At 40.8% G+C, this 18,915-nt stretch overlaps 2 protein-coding genes across 11 annotated transcripts in view; one reads left to right on the top strand and one right to left on the bottom strand.

The window, feature by feature from the left end:
* The first annotated feature begins 796 nt into the window (after positions 1–796).
* asah1b (N-acylsphingosine amidohydrolase (acid ceramidase) 1b) lies at positions 797–5,688 on the top strand. The gene is made up of 14 exons (XM_071505040.1): positions 797–954; positions 1,105–1,151; positions 2,363–2,453; positions 2,542–2,628; positions 2,734–2,812; positions 2,909–2,983; positions 3,074–3,119; positions 3,210–3,354; positions 3,495–3,549; positions 3,656–3,737; positions 4,118–4,249; positions 4,611–4,734; positions 4,918–4,974; positions 5,076–5,688. Exons 1-14 carry the CDS (start codon positions 886–888, stop codon positions 5,163–5,165), a joined length of 1,179 nt encoding a protein of 392 aa, XP_071361141.1. The 5' UTR covers positions 797–885; the 3' UTR covers positions 5,166–5,688.
* Positions 5,689–6,024: 336 nt separating this feature from the next.
* Positions 6,025–18,915, bottom strand: part of pcm1 (pericentriolar material 1) — a 19,728-nt gene continuing 6,837 nt past the window's right edge. For 5 of the 10 annotated variants that reach the window (XM_071505636.1, XM_071505635.1, XM_071505637.1 and 2 more), the window contains exons 9-40: positions 18,506–18,779; positions 18,274–18,424; positions 17,729–17,941; positions 17,353–17,519; positions 16,700–16,929; positions 16,375–16,517; positions 16,100–16,229; positions 15,799–15,969; positions 15,516–15,697; positions 15,152–15,367; positions 14,785–15,052; positions 14,452–14,597; positions 14,134–14,357; positions 13,495–13,675; positions 13,097–13,407; positions 12,832–12,993; positions 12,513–12,569; positions 12,165–12,337; positions 11,190–11,321; positions 10,356–10,485; positions 9,698–9,865; positions 9,470–9,567; positions 9,015–9,149; positions 8,709–8,912; positions 8,506–8,565; positions 8,255–8,405; positions 7,905–8,053; positions 7,739–7,802; positions 7,416–7,621; positions 7,176–7,268; positions 6,926–7,049; positions 6,025–6,730 (exon numbers count right to left, since the gene is read on the bottom strand). In XM_071505636.1, coding sequence (XP_071361737.1) covers positions 6,705–6,730; positions 6,926–7,049; positions 7,176–7,268; positions 7,416–7,621; positions 7,739–7,802; positions 7,905–8,053; positions 8,255–8,405; positions 8,506–8,565; positions 8,709–8,912; positions 9,015–9,149; positions 9,470–9,567; positions 9,698–9,865; positions 10,356–10,485; positions 11,190–11,321; positions 12,165–12,337; positions 12,513–12,569; positions 12,832–12,993; positions 13,097–13,407; positions 13,495–13,675; positions 14,134–14,357; positions 14,452–14,597; positions 14,785–15,052; positions 15,152–15,367; positions 15,516–15,697; positions 15,799–15,969; positions 16,100–16,229; positions 16,375–16,517; positions 16,700–16,929; positions 17,353–17,519; positions 17,729–17,941; positions 18,274–18,424; positions 18,506–18,779 — 5,139 coding nt within the window. In that variant the 3' untranslated portion in view covers positions 6,025–6,704. The remainder of the gene's footprint in view (positions 6,731–6,925; positions 7,050–7,175; positions 7,269–7,415; positions 7,622–7,738; positions 7,803–7,904; positions 8,054–8,254; positions 8,406–8,505; positions 8,566–8,708; positions 8,913–9,014; positions 9,150–9,469; positions 9,568–9,697; positions 9,866–10,355; positions 10,486–11,189; positions 11,322–12,164; positions 12,338–12,512; positions 12,570–12,831; positions 12,994–13,096; positions 13,408–13,494; positions 13,676–14,133; positions 14,358–14,451; positions 14,598–14,784; positions 15,053–15,151; positions 15,368–15,515; positions 15,698–15,798; positions 15,970–16,099; positions 16,230–16,374; positions 16,518–16,699; positions 16,930–17,352; positions 17,520–17,728; positions 17,942–18,273; positions 18,425–18,505; positions 18,780–18,915) is intronic. The other 5 variants (XM_071505639.1, XM_071505638.1, XM_071505641.1 and 2 more) reach the window with 4 other exon arrangements.

Below are 18,915 nucleotides of genomic sequence, written 5' to 3'. Positions count from 1 at the left end.
CCACTAATCTCATGAACCCATTTCAGAATATAATTAAATCCTAAAAACCAATTTTTTTTCAAAACGAGTGGAAATATGAAAAATTGAAACTCAACTGAAAACAAGTTGGAATGCTCACATTCATATTCAGTACAATAGTCATATTTCTTTCACTTTGAATGAAAGAAAATAAGACCTTAAGGGCTTATTTACTCAAATGACCTGAACTAGTAGCAGATCATAAGGTTTTCTATGAAAATTCTTAATCTGCAAAGTTATTACAGCTGCGTTAAAAGTACAATGTTTCCCTTTCAAATGTAGTAAAGTAAAAGTATAAAGTAGCATTAAATGGACATACACATGTATGGTACAAATATCTCAGAATTATAAAGTGCAGTGCTTGAGTAAATGTGCTTAGGTACTCTCCACCACTGCGTGTTATACAAGAGATTATTAAACCAAATGTAAAGTTACTCAGTGAAGCAAAACAAACATATTTAAACACTCTTTAAATAGGTATAGCAGCTGACACAGGAGGAAATACATGCAATCAACCTTATGGGTGGTCATGTTATTTATTTTCACTTCCGTATGGAATCAACCACTGGCCTATGAAATGTTTAGAGGGGTGTTGTGCATCAATTCGTTAACTATTTCGTCCGCGGCTGTCGCTTTAATGTAAACAGAGGAAACTATGATTATTCATTTGCTCATTTGATCGTAAAAGCGTGTGATTTGTTTCTTTTATATTGGTACAGAAGGTGTTTTGTTTCCTTCTGAGCGCTTCCGGTCCCCCCTCCGCTTCGCGCAGAAGTCGGCTCGCTGTCACGGGGGTAAACTTCATGTAATAAACCGACGCTGCACAGACAAACACACGAACAGTTTGGGTGAAACCTTCTCTTGAAAATGGGTCACTGTGTTTTTCTCATTTTAGCGGCTTTAATCTCTGTCACCTCGACACAGTTTGTACCTCCGGTAAGCGTCATTGCGCATTTGAACACAACAAGATGACTAAGACTGAGTGTGTTGTCTAACTGCTACTACAAAGTGAGCTGTATTGATGTTTTTACCCTAAAGTCACACAAAAAGCTCAAATTTCCTGCTTTTATTTTCATGTATCCGCAGTATACAGAAGACTGTCGGACAGAAATGTATCCACCAAACGGTCCCACGTAAGTAAGATTAGTCTGTGAGTTAAATAATTGTTAATAATTACAGAAACTCCCTGTGGTGTTAAATGACTGATTTGTTATGTGACGCCTGTGCTTCAAAGCTGAGCTCTGCTGCCTTCACTTGCTCCTCGTTAAACTCAACACCCAAATGCTTAGGTTTGTACAGTTTGTACCTGCTGTGTTTGGTTAGTAGTGGAGTGTCTTACAATTAATTAAGTTTTGTCTTTACCTATAATAATGCATCACAAATTATGTGTTTATTATATTTTGTATTATTTATCTGAATTTGAAAAGTAACTACTTAGTAGACTTATCTATGTAGTAATGTAACACTGCTGACTGGTTAACTGCAGCTGCAAGATGAATGTAGTGGAGTAAAAAGTACAATATTTCCCCCTGAACTGTATTGAAATATAAGTGTGAAATGTTCACTCAAAGTACTTTGAAACTGTGCTTAAATACAGTACTTGAGTAAATGTACTTAGTTACTTTCCACTATTGTTGGGTATTAATAAACATTCATGAAGGTACATTTTTAGCAAGAACTGTAACTAATGATTGTTTTTATCAATTAATCTGTCAATTAATTTCACAATAATTTCAAGTATTCACAGGCTCAGGCTTCTCAAATGTGAGGATTCACAGCTAATCTCTGTTTTTCACTATTTTGTATTTTATATATTAAATAATTCGTCAAAAAATATATGCAAAAACCGATTAACTGAAATTAATAATAGTCGTTAGTTGCTACCCTCTTAGGCTTAAAGACAACAGATGAACACTAGAAAGCCTGCATTGCAAAAAGGGGGCACTGAATTTGAAAAGCATTGGTCTTTACTAAGCATGGAGGATGTTAAAAAAGTAAAGAAAACCCATTTGACTCATGCTACAGAATGAAAGTGAGGGATGTCTTGGCCTCTGCTGCATGGATTTTATGCTGCAATTCTTAATATCCATGCTTTCCATGTAATCAGTTAGAGTAGGCGGGCGCATGTGGTTTTTGTTTTCCTTTTTGTCATCTGAAATCAGCAAGGATATTTAAAAAACCAAAAAACAAAAGAAAAACAGGCATGACTAGTGCTCTGTGAGAGAGAGACGTAGGTTATCAATGAATATATTCACTGAGAGCATCTGTGTAATGTGTTGACATCCTGTCATGTCATTTTTATCGTTAAGCTGCAGGAGTTTTACAGCTTTTCATTTCTATCCAGGTTCAGGGGAGCTGTCAGTTGGTACACAGTGGACCTGGACTTACCACCCACCAAGAGATGGACAGCTCTGATCACTGACAAAAAAACAGATGTGAGAAACAGTCAAGTATTTGCAAATAAAATGCTCCCAATCTCACAAAAACCTCACCTGTTTTTAATCATGATGTTTTCCTTTCAAGCTGGTCTCAATGATTCAGGCCATCAAAGACTTGGCCGATGCTTTTGTGCCCAGTGGAAGACTGATAGAGCTGGTTGACATTACACTGGTGAGTCTCATTTCTCCTCTGTACTGTTTCCCTTTGAATTTCGTATCATATTTTTCTTATCATGAAAGCTTTTATGATTGCACTATGGTTTCTAATTTTCTGCAGCCTCTGATGGTGGACACACTCCCATATCCTTTCAGTGATGAAATCAAAGGGATTGCCACTGTTTCAGGGATTCCTCTTGGTAAGAAAACACAAACGTTATGAACTCTCTTTTGAGCAACTCCATATGTATGTTTATAAAAAAAAACAAACAAAACTTTTCACTTTTGCAATTTAGGTGAAGTTGTCTTGTTCAACATCTTCTATGAGGTGTTCACTGTGTGCACATCCATTGTTGCAGAAGACAATAAAGGTGAGTCATCGTCCAGAATCATGAGGATTAATTAAGTTAAACAGATGCTACATCACTACTGATGTGCTTTTTGGCTTTGCAATCTTACAGGTAACCTCTTTCATGGCAGAAATCTGGATTTTGGATTATTTATGGGGTAAGAATATCACAAATTTTCAAGCTTGATCGTCTTGACTCAGATGTGGTAAAACAACATCTCATGAGATGAAGTTGTCCCTCCTCACAGCTGGGATGTGAAAAACAAGTCATGGATCATCAGTGAGAAGCTGAAGCCTCTGGTGGTCAACCTGGACTTCAAGAGCAAGAACCAGACCGTCTTCAAGTCTACAAACTTTGCTGGATATGTTGGCATGCTGACTGGCATCAAGCCTGTAAGTCATTTACCATCATTCCCGAAGATTCAATCAGCATAAAACATTATTTAGTTGAGTTGTATATACTTCTACGCTTCCAGACTTCTAGATGTAAGAAATATTACACTTCTTGTTTAAATTCCCTGTTTTCCTCTTAGCATGTTTTCACTCTGACCATGAACGAACGCTTCAGCCTCGATGGAGGATACATTGGTAAGTGGGTCTGTTTCGCTCAGATCTGTTTATACAGGGATTAGAGAGAATGGCTACAGTGTGCTTCATGATTAATATGTGAGCCTCTCAATCTGTCCACATGCAGGAATTCTGGAGTGGATCCTGGGGAAGAGAGATGGGATGTGGATGAGCTTTCTCACCCGCTCTGTACTAGAAAATGCTAACAGGTATTTTTCCTCTTTAATATTTAGAGGGACACTCAGTTTTGACCACAAGTGGCACCATAGAGCAATGTTTCTATGAGCACGTCCATGTGTTAATTAGCATGCGCACACATGCGTAACACAAGCACAGTGATGATGTGATGCACATTTTTGTTGAGGACAGTGATGTGTAATAATGTTTGGTGGCAGTAATGTGATGCTAAATGTTTAGGGGCACAGGATACCTTTAGCATCCTGAAAAATCAAATGCTGAAATCCATTTCAAGCCAAAGATATCTTTTCAAACATAAGGCATTTCAATGCTTAACATAAGAAATAAAAGGGTATTAAGACGAGATAGAAAAGATGTTGCAATCTGTCTGTTCTTTTCTCATTACCATCAGCTATGAGGAGGCCAAAACTCGCCTGGCTCAGACGAAGCTGCTCGCTCCAGCCTACTTCATCCTGGGGGGAAACCAGACAGGCCAGGGCTGCATCATCACCCGGTCCAGACTGCTCAGTATCGATTTGTTGGAGTAAGCACTGGAGCTTATACTGGACTTTTAGAGCATATTCTTGGATATAGAGTTGTTTCTAAATGCTTTGGGTGTTAAATTCCCTGTGCTAAATCATCATCAAGACTGACTTCTGTATAAACAGACCTGGGCCTACAATATAATCTGCTACACTACAATAAAATGTAATAGTGGAAACATTTGCTCTAAAGTCACAATGATTGTAGCTTGTCTCGTGTTTGTCTTGTGAAACACTGTTTGCTCAACTAGGAACTGATGACCATTGTGGTTTCAGATCACCTGATTTATCTCTTACTTCACAAAGCAGTTGTTTAAGTGACTGTCACATGTTGAGGTTTTTATCCTATTTATTGTATTCCAGGATTGACCTGAAGCTTGGCCGTTGGTACGTCCTGGAGACAAACTACGACCACTGGGAGGAGCCTTTGTTCCTGGACGATCGCAGAACTCCTGCCATGAAGTGTATGAACCAGACAACACAGAAGGTGAGTCCTGATGACACCCACGTCCTGTACAGACCTGAACGGTTTTCTGTCTCTGATTAGAGGATGTAAATGTTTGCAGATGTAGTTAAGTTATTCCAGTCATGTGAGTTAAGGTCTGAAGTACAAAGCTGTTCCACTCCTGTTTTGTCAAGGTGCCAACACCTTTGCTCTGTCTTTATTTAGAACATCTCTCTAAAGACCATATATGATGTGCTCTCAACCAAACCAGTGTTAAACAAGGTGAGCCTTTACATGACAGTCTGTACTTCTCTATTCAAAGCTAGTTTGATCATTTCAGTGTAAATAACATTTTTTCTCCTTTCTCGCTGTGCCTTTTCCAGTTGACCACATACACAACACTGATGCAAGTGTCTGAAGGCAAACTGGAGTCATACATCAGAGACTGCCCTAACCCCTGCATGCCCTGGTGATCCTCTGAACTGAACTCTGGTCACTTTGTAAATGCTTAGCTGCATACAGAGGCAGTGAGTAAGATAAGCTCAGCTGATCTTTCTTTCTGTGTTTGCACAACTACTAATCCTCTGAACCAAAGTTTGTCTCCCTGATGTCATTTTGACATTTGTCTTCTCTTTTTCAAAAAACTTAAAGCTTTGATGAAAATACAAAATCCTACTTTTTTTTACTGTAATTATACATGGCTCTCAACATGGGCCTAGGGACCCCTGAGATGAATGCACACATGTATAATTAAATCATGCAAAAATTTTAGTTCATGGTTAAATTAATACATTTCTCAAATGCAGCCCGAGCTCACCATGTTGTGCTTCTTCCTAAATCATTTTAAACAGCTCAAAAGGTTGAGAACAGCTCAGTTACAGGTTCTGTCTCACCACATTCACCATTAAACAAAATACTGATATATGTACCTCAATACTGACCACTTTGTTTGTTTTGTTTTAAAAAGATGGTTATTAAAAAGATTCACAAATTCAACAGTTCTGTTTGTAATTTTTTTTGATGTGAACTACATGAGTTGGTTTATAATTTAAATTAAGTGATAGCAGATTTTTCAGTTATTGTGTAGTAGCCTTAATCATGACTTCATTGAACCTCTCTTAACTTTATTTAGGAATATGCACCATGTAAGCACCTTATTACTTATAATATTATATATTTTCAAACTAGATATAGACATTGTCCCTCTAAAAGACTGGTCCTCATGGAAGACAACACTGTACACAGTAAACCTGGGTCTGATAATCCAGCACTGGATATATTCTGAGAACACATGAAAAGCAGCTACAAACATTTGAAGAAGAAAGAAAGGCATTGAAAGTTCCAGTATTTTATTAATTAAAACCTATTACATTTTAATTACATGAAAATCAATGGAGACTAACCATTAACAGAACAAAACAGCATATAAAGATGTGTCTGAAGGGATAAAAGTTAAGTCTGAGCTTTGAGCTCTGATATAAAGGAAAAGGTGTTAAAGCTGGAGAAACAATTAGCTGAAGTCAGCTAGGCTGCAGCTGAACTTCCATCCTACTGTAATCTCTTTATAATTAGAAATCAAGTGCAGAAAAGACAAGCTGTACAACAGGAAGGCAGGGCCAAGACAAATAAGACAGTTAAAAAAAAAAAAAAAAAATCACAACTCATGTCAAACTGATCCCAGAACCAAGGAAGAGACTAAGGCAGATCTGAACACAAGTTTCAGTACTAAAGATTTAAACAGAGGCTTAACTGTCAGAAATCAGCAGCATAGAGATAACCCCACCCCAGATTACCAAGAAATCACATTAAATGTTCACGAATAAAATGAACTGAAGTGTTGATTGTGTGTAGAGGTTTAGTTTTATCTGGTGTGTGTGTGTGTGTGTGTGGAACTAATTTATGACCAAAATTATGAGTAGTTGCTCCTTTTAAACTAACAGATTAAGAACAGATTGAGGGTGAAAGCATAGTGTTGCTAAAAACAGTAGATTTTAAGACATTGGTACAACTCTTTACACACTCTGGGCACCAGCAGTGTCTGAAAAAGAAAAAAGAAAACACATAATTTACTTCTAAAAGATCAAAGAATTAGTTTATGGATGTGCACAACAGCTGCTTGGACTTGTATGGATGTACACATGGTAACAAGAGACAGTGGCTTGGCTTTTGTATGCTGTTTGGCAACAACACAAACAAACCTGAAATCCTAACTGACAAGAACTGTAATCCATACCTGGTTCCTTCAGTGCCTGCGCATTTCCCACCAGCCCAGTCAGCGATTCAGTGTTTCCATTGAGGATCTCTACAGACAGGTTGTTATTCTGCTGCTCCTCCACTATTCTCTTCTGAAGCTCCTCCTAATATTACAGCACACAGTATATCCATTCGATTAAAGACATGTCTTTTCACAGGGCTTTTTCCTTTCATTACTTTTTAAAAGCTTTTCAAACACATTAATTTTTCATTGGTAAGCCATTACACACCTCACACATGACTGTAAGCTGCAATGGCAAGTCATCCACTTTTACAAAGTCTTCCTCATCAGACTTCTGACTAGTGTTACCTGACCCCACCTCCTGTATCAAAAATCAATACAGAACAGCACCAATAAGAGGTTAGACATTCATTTCACATAAAAGTAAAACAATTATGGTAAAATCTTATTACAGGATGAAAACAATTATCCTGACAATGTTCACTTAAACTAGTGTCTTCACACTTACATCTACATTGATCATGACGGGTGAGTCTGTGTCAGGGCTGCTAGTAGTGGTTGGCTCCTTGGGTCCATCCTGACCAAGAGAGACTGCAGTGTTTTCTTCTGATGCAGCAGCTGCCCCAACTTTACTCTCCTCCTCAGGACTATGACACACTGCTATGGTATGTTCATCTGCTGTGGAATTCATAGTCACAACTGGCTTGTTGATTTCTGCAACACAAAGATAACAGACTAAGAAGGGGTCTGAAAATACAAGATTTCTATCACAAAAACCAAGTAAATCATATTTTGCAACTTTTTCCACTAAAAATGTAAAGAGGGCCTCACCATCATCATTCTCTGAACTCCTCTCTTCTGTTTTTGTCTCCTGTGTTTCACTGGCTGTTGTCCCCTAGAGCACGATAGAAATTACACTGGTGAGACTAAGACAACAGGTGTTCTTGTAAGATGTTTGTTTATAGAAAAACTCTCTGTAACTAACTGTGGCTCTGACCTCCTGCTCCACCTGTCCATCAGCAGAGGCCTGCAAGGAGGTTTGGACGTCAACAGGTCCGGCCTCAAACTCCTCGATTTCCTCTTCCTCATTCTCATCCTCCCCACTGCCGTAGTTCGTCAGTGCCTGAGTCTCTGCTTTGGACAGACCTGCAAAAAAAGGCAGCCAAATGAGATAAAAATGTTAAGTGATGTAGCATGAATGTATTTGTACAGCACATAAACACTTGATTACAGATTTATGTGAATTTAGGAGATATGCTCGAAAACAAACTGGCCTTATAATTCAGCCTCCTTATGGGAGGCAATGGGGGTCTTTAAAAAGAATAGAAATAAAAAAGGTTCACTTACTGATTGACAGAGGCATTCCCTGTCCAACCCCTTCATCGTCATCTTCCTCCTCAACCTCTGAAGCTTCACTGCTTCTGTTATTCTTCATCTCTGTCTGCAGGTAAAGATCCTGGAGTGTTGAATCGGCCTCCTGCTCAGCCTCATGTAGGTCCTGGAAGAAAAGAAATTGTGACATTATTGTAACGCAGATTACTGATGTACTTATTATTCATTATTAACTTTTATTCATTATCAGTGTTAAAATGACTTACCTTCACTTCATCTGAGTAGGCTGGAGAAACAGGTTTATCACCACCAGGTTCTGTATTTTCCTAATGGGAGGAATAAATTGAAAACAAGTCAAATTAGTTTAAAAAAATAAATAAAAAAATCTGTTAATTCAGTGTTCATTTTTTAATCACATTTTCATCGTATTCCCAAAAATACAAAGTGAAAACAGGAAAAAACAACTAACCTTGAGACTGGGCTTTGCTTTACTGGATTGTTCAACCCTCTTCTTATTTTTGTGTTTTGCTGCCAAAGCGACGCTGCTGCTGTTGTCCAAATCCTGCATGAGCCTAAAGAAGGCCAGTTCATTGAAGAGGATCTCTGAGATCTCCACCAGAAGGTCCTCTCCGCAGTCCTTCAGAGTACGGCCAACAAATTTACTAAGAGAGTCCTGATGCAAGAAACAACGCGTTAAATGTCAGAGGGACTGTTCTTTATGTGATCTGCTTAGATGCATAAGGCCATTGTTTGAGGAATCTGGCGCTGGTCTTACCTGCAGGATGCCTCCTAGCTGTCTGTGGAAAAAGCGGACAAACTCCTTGCTTTCATCGTGTTGTTGGGTGAGATTAAGGACCATGCGCCGCACAGATGTCAACAGCTGGAGGGAACACACCTCATCCATGTTTTCCTAAATTAAGAAGATAATTAATGCTTTAAAAGCTGTCCACATTAACAGTATTGTAGCCAGAATTGATAAAAAAATTTGATATAGATCAAAATCTCCTAAAACAAAGCTGAATATGAAATTTATAAGTTAGGAAATTATCGAAATTCAATAATTTTCACATACAATTCAATTTGAGCCTTAAAACATTGAGAAATGAATTACTGACAAGCACATAATTCTAATTCAGTAGTTCAGTTTGAGTACAAGAAACTCAACTGCAGTACATTCTCTGCTGGCACGAAGCTACAATCCCCTGCAGCTCCCTGTAATGGTTATCCTACCTTCAGGAAGGGAATGACTTCTGTCATGATGGCTTTGATCTGACGATCCAGCTGCTGTGTGTCTATCTGAGGACATTGCACATCGCCGGCTACACCTTCTGCTCACACACAAATAACATTTTTTCTTCAGAGATTCAGCAGAATTAAATGGCACAGAAAAAGGCAATGCTTCTGTTGCTACAGTTCTTTGCACATGTTGCAATCGGGCGAGGTTATGTGACTGGGTACCTTCCACTGGTTCGGCAGAGTTAGCAGAAGGATGTTCAGCATGTGAGACTTCAGAGCCACCTGCACCTGCAGTGCTGGCGTTGCAGGGGTTAAATTCAGCTTTAAGCTTCATGCGCTCATACTCCCTAATCCTGGCCAGAGCTTTGTCTAAATGAATCACCGTGTTGCCTATCAGAGCAGCAAAGAAAGGAGAGCAAGGAGAAACAGAAATAGGATATGAAAATTTCAAAAATCAATGCAGCAAGAGAAAAGAGAAGACAGTAATGGATATTAATGCATCTACAACCAGGTTTACACTAGAGGATCAAACAAAGTATGCCAGGCCTCAGTGCTCTGAATCTATGATACTGAAGTTCCCCAAATCTGAGAGTCCATTTTGCCTCTGCCAAACAGACCTCTTCTGAAAGGTAATATTCTTTCATTCGGCCATGTAGTAGTCATCCTGAGGTGTAACCTGGTTGGTTTACCAAGACAAGCCCTGAGAAGCCCTGCAGGAGGAACTGGGAGGGGGTAACCTTAATTTGCTATAGTTAAGGGCAATAAGCAAAGCAATTTAGTTGAATACTGAATTCACTGTGGAAAAAGATAGGTATACAGTTTTCTAAGCTTTAAACCCCTGCTTTCCAAAATCAAATGCTTAAGACATAAAAAACTATACCCAGGTCATCATTAGCAAATGGTTCCAGGTTTGAGGAGGTTGACATGGTGCTGTCATTGTCTACAGATTCTGCGTCATCCCTCTTCTTCATTGTGTCCTGTGTGAGCCTCAAGTTCTTCTCCACCACCTCCTGAAAGACAAGTATTCTGTTTTGAGGCGCGCACACACACACACACACACACACACAGCATCCATCTTACATTCACCCCTGATTCCCTTAAATGTAAGAGAATGGATGATTCAACACAGATCCACTTTATTAGCAGCTTAACAGCCTCCCCTGAAGAGTTCATAGAGGCAAGCGAAATGTTTTGTGTAAACTATAAACAATAGCAATGGTAGCTTCCCTTGCCATTCTCCTAACATGGCAAATTAGGCAGTTCATCCATCATTCTTGAACAAAGGCATTATTTAGACAGACAAAGGCCTGGCTTCCAATTAGCAGAACTCTGGGGACCTTGGCCTAGAACAAAGAGCACATGTCTGATCGGGAATAGAGACATGGACAGATGAGGGTCATTTTTTTAACAGACAGGCTTCTGAAGCCTTGCTGTCAGGATAAATTCAAAGACAATGAAGATGGGGTGAGGGAAAATTAAGAAAACCACAGAATAAAGAGAGACATGGAAGGATGACAAGAGACAAGGCAGGAAAGGATGAAAGGAGACGAGGCTGAGAAACTAATCCAAAATGTATTGGAATGTAGAAGAGGATGCGAGTGGAACAGCAGACAGCAGAACAGGCAAAAGCTTTGACTGAAAATAAAAAAAGAGAATGAACAAGATGAGAAAAGTGTGAGAATGCCACACTGGGAAGCAATAATGTGTCTCTTACTGCATCACTGGTAGCCAGACTCTCACTGGGTGTCAGCTCAGACTGAGAGCCTGCAGCCCACACCACAGGACCAAGAGGGGGCAGCTGGTCCTGAGCTGCACTTTTCTCTGCCAGGTGCCTGGTCACTATATCCTGAGAAAAACACAGGAAGAGCCGACTTTAACCATGGACGGAAGTTGTCAGGGAAACACTGCATTCATATCTAAGGCAAGGATCCGCTCATAGGAGATGTGATTCTGATATCAAATCAGACTGCACCACAGAAATACAGATACATTTTGGATTATCTCATTGAAACTACATGATTAGAAAATAAAATCATATAAATAAACCTAAATTTTGCTCTCACTCACACACATTTGTGCTCTCTACTACACATTAACCTCTAATTCAATTTCAAATAAGCTAATTATTGCAAAAGATAATTAAGTGGTGAATTTTCTATAGTTTTAATAAGAAAACAGAAAAAACAATATTTTAAATAGTACAATTCATTTGAAAATATTTACAATAACATAAAATGGCTGAACAAAGTAGAATGGAGTGTCTATTATTTCATCTTTATCTGTATAGTTTCAGACATGTTCCTCTCAGCAGTTCAAAGCCACCAGCCTTTAAACTACAGTTGTCTTTAAAACCCACTGTCTCCTCATGATTGCCATCCTCCTGTTAATGGTCTCTTATTGTCTCCTGTAGGTCTGATATGCATATATTTGGTCCAGAGTCTCTCTAGAGTGACCAAAGGTTTAAAATGATCAAGGCAGCCTTAATTATGGAAATAGTATGAGAGATGAAAATCTTATCTGTAACAAGTTGCACTGCCCGAGTTCTATTTGGGGGCAGATGAAAGGGTAAATCAGACAGAGTATCTTGTAATCTGCGCCCAGCATAAAGGATATATCTATACTGGATTCAAACAACAGTTTTTTTTCATACACATATTAAGAGTAAGTAGTTACATGTGTCTACACTAACCTGGAGGGAATAGAGTGCCCTCTGTCGCAAGTAGTCTGTGTTGAGCAGCTGCAGCTCATGGAAGAGCTCGATGAGAAAGTGAGGTCGGGACTCATTCTGGGATATCAAGGTGGCCACCTCCGAGTAAATGGTCTCCCTCAGTGCCTCAAACAGAGAGAAGTCGCTGCTTGCATCTGCAGGTTCAAGATGAATGAACAGGCATTTGCATAATCTCATCTGTGAGTGAAAACAATAGACTGCCCTCAAACTTAGAAGCTTTGGTTTAGGTTAAGCCAAAAACAGCCCATGCATGCGATGTTTAGGTGACATAAGAACCAAATGATGCTTGGATTTGCATTGTGAGTTTACCTGGTGCTTCTGTGCATGCAATTCTGTTAGAGAGGAAGGGTGTTCTCCAAGCATAGGCTGTGAGTAAGATAAATTAAAGTGACAACAAAGTGATTTAACTCATAATTAAAATTAAACATGTTGTCATGACAAATGTGCAAAGAAAAGTAAATTAAAATTATATCAAATGAAAAGATGATTTAATTACAGAAAAATAAAACATTCTAACGTAAAATAAGCCTAATGCAAATATTAAATGTATTCAAAGAAAAATTAAACACACAGACAAAAGAGGAGTGAGGGTGGGTGGAACTTTAACTACAGGAACTGTTAACCGTACCAGATGAGAGGTCATTTCTTTTATTCCCAAGCTTAGTCTTGCTGTCCAGTTTCTCTTGAGTCAGCTTGTCCAGCAGACTCTGGTTCTGGTCCTTGTGACGAGACGCGGCTGCCCTCTCCTGGGCAAAGTCTGCAGTGCTGCTAACACTGTCACTCTCATGGCCTGAGGAACACACACAAAAAGGAAACACTAATGAGATTTTTTTTGAGGCTTTGCCAATCAGGTAACAGCAAGTATTAGTGGAAATTAAACTCCATTTTGATACCTTCACTGTTCTTGTTGTGCCCTTTGCCCCTCCTGCGGCGAATCTTAGAATTGGGAGTCTTGCTTCGGGAGGCCAGGTTGGCTTGTGCAGAGGCCTTGCGTCCAGCCTTGAAAGTCTTTGTTATGGTGGTGGGGTCGACAGGATCAGGCATGCTGCTGAAGCTTTCCTGTGACGCCTGGTCAAAGTCTTGAGGTCTGGAGTGGCGGTTAATGAAGGCGGGAGAGGAGGAGGGCGACTCTTGTGGCTGTGTGTTAGACGGGTGACGCTGGACAGTGTTGTTTGCATAGGAGGTGTTAAGCCAGCCAGCTGGTCTAAAGGGGTCATGTGGAAAATAAATATATGAGCAACAATGCACAAATAAATACAATTGTCTTTTCAGGCACGAATGATGGACATACCCTCTTTCTGTTGTCGTGTTAAGAGGAGAGCGCTGCAGTGGAGGGGGGAAACTCATGTACTCCGTTTTGATTGAGGTGTTTGGGTCTAATTGCTGCTTCTGGTGGTCAGGTGCAACATGACCTGCCCCACTCTGAGGGAACTCACCCATGGCAGGAGGGAACAGTGGATACAAGTTAAAGCCTGCGGAGTGAATGAAAAAAAAAAAAAAACTTAACTTAACTTGAGCTAGAAGGTTAACGGTCAAAAAAAGCTATTAAATCATGACAGTAGGACTTCTGGCCTTTCACTTTCACAACTGAGTCACTTCAAAATATATTTATTACTTCAAATTCAACTAATTGAAAATCAGCGCTCATATCGGTAATAGCAACAACATATTTAAGCCAGTGTACAAAAAGTACTTAAAAAAAAAAGTCCAATTCATTGAACATCCTAATATTTGTGTACTGCAAAGAGGCATTGCCAGGACTTTCACAAATGCAATGACCCATTCACGGTCATTCTTGAGTTTAGAGTAGCTAAGAGGGTTTTGGGCACTTTACATTACATCATAACCAAAAACCTTCTTCAGTTGGAATGGGAAAAAAGAGATTTTTGTTAGAATTAAGTGTAAGAACTAATAAATATTCATGTCATACTGGGAGGGAACGGGGATAAGGCAGCCGTTGACATGTTGTTGGTTGAAGGATGCAGGGTAGAGGAGAAAGGAAGGAAGACACCAGGAGAGGCTGAGGGACCAGAGCTGGATTCCTGGGATGAGCCCTGCTTCTGTGTCTGCCAACATGCTGTAGAAGAGGAAGGCGGCTGCTGCTGCTGCTGCTGCTGCTGTTGTTGTAGGAGGTCACTCAGGACCTGCTTTAGTCTGGAGGAAAAGTATGACAGAATGTAGAAAATTTACAAAGATGGACCACTTGATACAAATAAAGTGGCATGCTTATGTATGCTGTTGCTTTCACCTTTGCACATTGTTTTGCTGCCAAGCCAGCAGGGTGTAACACTGGTTGAGTTGGTGCATGACCAGGTGGACCTGTGGTGATGTCAGGTTGTTGGGTAACACGTTGTACTGACCTGTCAGCATGGTTTGCAACATGTATGACAGTGTCTGTGGAAACAGGTGAGTGACAACAGAAATAATAGTTACTGTTTCTTTTGTTTTAAAAGAGGAAGCAAAAAGAAACTTATCCAAAATCCACTGTGACTTCATATTCAGTCCAGAAATGTAGGCTAGTGTCAGTTACCAGGATCATTTACTGTCTCAGCGTGCGCATGTATTTGTACAGTGCACCAACCTGCTGGTCCTGCAGGAGTGTCTGACACATGCTGGTGCTGAAGTCCAGCTGCCTCTGCAGCTGGCTGACCTGCTCCTGCCAGTGGCTTGAGCCCTCAGCAAAGGAAAGCTCTGAGGCCCAGCGCAGGTTTTCTTGCCGACGTGTACCTCCCTGCTGGCCTGCGGACTGGTTCAAACTTCTGGACTGCTGCTGCTGCTGCTTGGCCTTAGTCTTGTTATGAAAATGCCCACTACCCTCACCTGAGAAGGCTTGTGGAGGCTTGAGGTTACTGAAGACACAGAAAAGTGAGCACAGGATTTAAAAAGACACATTACAGATATAAGTACTGGACAGGAACACAATTCCCTCAGCCTCCACTTTCTCTGACCTTCCATGATTATTCCTGTTACTGTAAGAGCATTGGTTCCTGCTTGAAGAGTAGATGTGGATGTCGTCATCAGTGCTGCTCTCTGCACATTCATCTTGCTCTTCTTCCTCATCTGCACCCATCTCTGAGTGATATTCTTCATCGTCTTCATCATCATCATCATCATCATCATCATCTTCAAGGTGGCAGGGAGTGGAACCCCAGGTAGCCATTGTCCTAATGACAAATCAGTAAAATGGTACAAAATGTAGCTGTTTGTGGAATACATTCCTATACCAGTTAGATAAAGTGAGAAGTGTTCCACTAAAATTTGTAAATAACAAAAAACCATGGACATTCCTGAGACAGGCCCCTGGTCTCCTACCTTTCATCCCTACTAATAGGTTGTGAGGGTGTAGCAAGGCCGTCTTGGTCATCGGTCCGGTGGGGAGAGTCACTGAGACCACTACGCCTCTGGTGTTCAGCCATCAAGGACTCCAAGTGCTTTCTGCGTTGGCGCAATTCTTCCCGCAGGATCTGATGGCGACGCATCTCTGTCCACAGCTGCTGGCAACGCAAGAACAGAGTGCATCAGTTAACAGATCCGTACTATTCTGACCATGCAGGTCACATTTTGACATTTGATTAATGGTAGTCAAGGGTCTTACCTCATTGTCAGTGACTGAAGAAGTAGCTGCTTCTGGAGCAGTGGGTTTGAGTACAACCGAGTTGGTTTTCGGTCCAGATGATGAAGAAGCCTGGATAGTGGCTGGAGTGGAAACTGCAAGTGGAGCCTTTTTCAGCAAACCCTGCTGGCTCGCTGTGCTGGATACAGATGACTAGAAAGGAGAGAGGCAGAGTATATAAGGGTATATTCTTACGGTGGGGTCACTTCATCTGAAATCCTAGTTTAGATTCTTCACATATTATTGGTGTAAGACATGAAAAAAACTTGTGTGTGTAAAATACCTGGAGGTCAGGGCAAGCCCACTGGAGGTCCTGGATCTTGCCTTGGATTTCAATGAGTCTCTGGCGCTCTTCATGGAGCTGCCTCAACTCCTGTTTCTGCTGAAGCAGCTTCTCCTCATACAACTTCTCCCTGTGTCCAGAGTAGTTTAAATGCAATTCAAATTAACCATGGTCAAAACACAAAGACAAGAAATCAACAGAGTAGAATCAAAATAATGTTTTGGAAAAACTGTCAGACAGTCAGACAGGCTTTTGAGATCTTCAATATGCTGTACCTGGCCTTGCTGGAGAGAGTGAGGTCCCTGGGATTCTGTTTAGATCCAGCCCCAGGTGTCCTAGCTGCAGCGGGTCTGGTATTATTTGGCTGTTGGTGTAAAGCTTCATCCTCATTAGCTGTTGTACCATCAGTGTCGTCACTCTAGATACAGGCAAAACACACGTCTTAAATGCTGTTTAGCAAAGAATTGTGCCAGTACTTCCATACCATACCATTTCAGACCCTACAGATAGGGGCTTTATCAACCTTTACCTTCATCCTGTCAATCAAGAAAACCTACTATCACACTATAGTGTCTTATATTATTCAGTCATTTGTCTCACCTGAACCATGGCCACCAGTTCCTGCAGCTGCCGTAGTTTCTGCTTTGCTGTCTGTCGATGAACCTTCTGGGGAAAACCTCCATCGTTCCCCAGGCTGCTCCTCCGACTAGACCCTGATGCCTCACTGTCTGGAGCCACAGCCTGTGCCCCTGCATCAGTATCAAGACAGTCTTCATCTTCATCATCATCCTTCACCTGGTTATAGGGCGTGTCCCTATTGTACTGGCACTCTAAAGAGGAGCAAATTTAAAGAAATATTATTTTCACTCTGTTAGTCTTAAGTCATGTGGTTTAAACTTCCTTTAAACTTTGAATTAACATTGACCTCCAAGTGTGTGCTTCTGAAATCACACAACTCTTGACAGAAACAGATATTATCACGCCTAAAGTCATTTTTGTCATTTGAATTTTATTTCAGGAGACAAGATGCATGGACCTAACTGTTCATGTCAATGACAAATTAAGATTCAATGTTACCAAGTTTGAAAAGCATTTTCATAAACAATGATCTTAAGCCAATGTGTCATTATACGGCATGAGTCAACATATCTCTGCACCATTGTGTTGCGGTGAGCCTGTGCTAACTCATATTTACAATATGTATGTACGCTTGTTGATGTAAGACGTCTGTGTCAGTGTCTGCATGAGATTACCTATGGCTGAGGGGATGTTGAGGCTGCGGAGGTTGGCTGCTGACCGGTTGTTGATCTCACACTCAGTGTTGAGTCTGCCGTCCCGGTTGTTGGTGCCACTACTCCTGACACTGCGCCCGTTGGTCAGGCTGTTTAAGTCTGTCCAGTTGCCACTGCGCTGCGGGTTTCTAAACAGATAATGTGTAGAGTCTGTTATGGATACAATACCATTTGTTGTCTACAAGAGCAAAACTTTCCTTTTTTTCCTCTCTGACTGGCAATGTTTCTGTGTAATTTCGCCATCTTAACACAAGTTGTTGAATGTGTTTGTAATGGTTATCCTTTTGATTGAAGTCCAACCAGGAAAAACGACTAATTTATTTATTTAGACACGCACCTGATGTTCGTTATAGGCTGGCGGTTCTCCTGCTCAGAGTCAAACATGGCCTCAAACATAGAGCCATCCTCTGTCTCATCTTCCTCCTCCTCTTCCTCATCATCCTCTTTCACATTCTCATTGACTGCATCCACCATCATATCAGAAGTCTGCTCATAGTACTGAACCAATTCCCGCAGCTCATTTAAACGCTTGTGGACCTCCTTTAGCTTCCTGTAGGGAGTGGAAGAGAACAACAAATACGTGAATGAAAGGAGTGTATACTTAATAATTAAAAGAGTTGTGTGACACAGAAAAATGTCTTAACAAATTCCCTCGCTACTACCTGTCAAAGTACAGAGTCAACTACAGAAAAGCACCCGTATACAGGTCTTGTTCAAGAACACTTTAGCAGAGCTTGAAACTTGTCAACAGGAGGACATGTATCAGGTTTTGTAGCTACACTAACTACACTACTCTATGTTACACTCACACCACTCTACACCCTGCTGCTGATATCGGACCCTCCTATAACTGCTTGAAGTTGTGTGTGTTTTTATGTGTACCTGAGCTTGTCTGTGGAGTTGGAGCCGTCCTGATGTTGTGTGAGTGAATGATGAAAGGAAGTGGAAGCTGAGGCCCCATTAGAGCAAAGAGCAGATGGACAATCTGAAGATCCTCCCATACTCAGACTGCACTGCGTTGACAAGCCACGACCTGAAGGGAACCACATGCATTTCATCAACAATTTACGAGATGTTACAGAATGATTAAAAAATGCTTTGGAAATATTCTTACATGAGTTATTATTGAGAGTCTGGTCTCTGAGTGAATGCAGCTCCTGCAGGATCTTGTCCATGGTTTGTTTTTTGTCTTGGAGTTCTTGGAGCTTGGTGAGTTTGGCACTGGCAGCTGTTGCTCCAGTGTCTAGCCCAGTGTGTGGGCCAGAGGCAGAGTGGAGGAGCGGCCTGTGTTGAGGCGGGCCAACAGCCTGGGGAGTCCTAGACCAGCACACCTCTCTGGAGAGGGAAAGACTCTCTGCCTGACGACGGTTGTCTGGCACTGCTTTAGTCTACAGGATACAGATAATGCAAGACTTGAACTTGAAAGTTCTTTTTCAAATTAAACAGTTAAGATACATTTCTTGATAAAATAAAGATTATTTAAAAAGCTGTCACGGCTTGTCAAAGGGAGGGTGGCTGTGGTTG

This window comes from Trachinotus anak, unplaced genomic scaffold (genome assembly GCF_046630095.1).
Source record: "Trachinotus anak isolate AG129_WGS33_773 ecotype Australia unplaced genomic scaffold, CSIRO_AGI_Tana_v1 ptg000019l, whole genome shotgun sequence".
Taxonomy (NCBI): Eukaryota; Metazoa; Chordata; class Actinopteri; order Carangiformes; family Carangidae; genus Trachinotus; species Trachinotus anak.
This window is presented reverse-complemented; position numbering and strand designations above follow the sequence as displayed.

What these genes read in the sequence shown, in the direction of transcription:
- asah1b (XM_071505040.1), top strand. Translation starts at nt 886, where the DNA reads ATGGGTCACTGTGTTTTTCTCATTTTAGCGGCTTTAATCTCTGTCACC. An exon ending in TCACTGACAAAAAAACAGAT is followed by an intron (nt 2,454 to 2,541) that starts GTGAGAAACAGT and finishes TTTCCTTTCAAG; the next exon opens with CTGGTCTCAATGATTCAGGC. An exon ending in CTCAGTATCGATTTGTTGGA is followed by an intron (nt 4,250 to 4,610) that starts GTAAGCACTGGA and finishes ATTGTATTCCAG; the next exon opens with GATTGACCTGAAGCTTGGCC.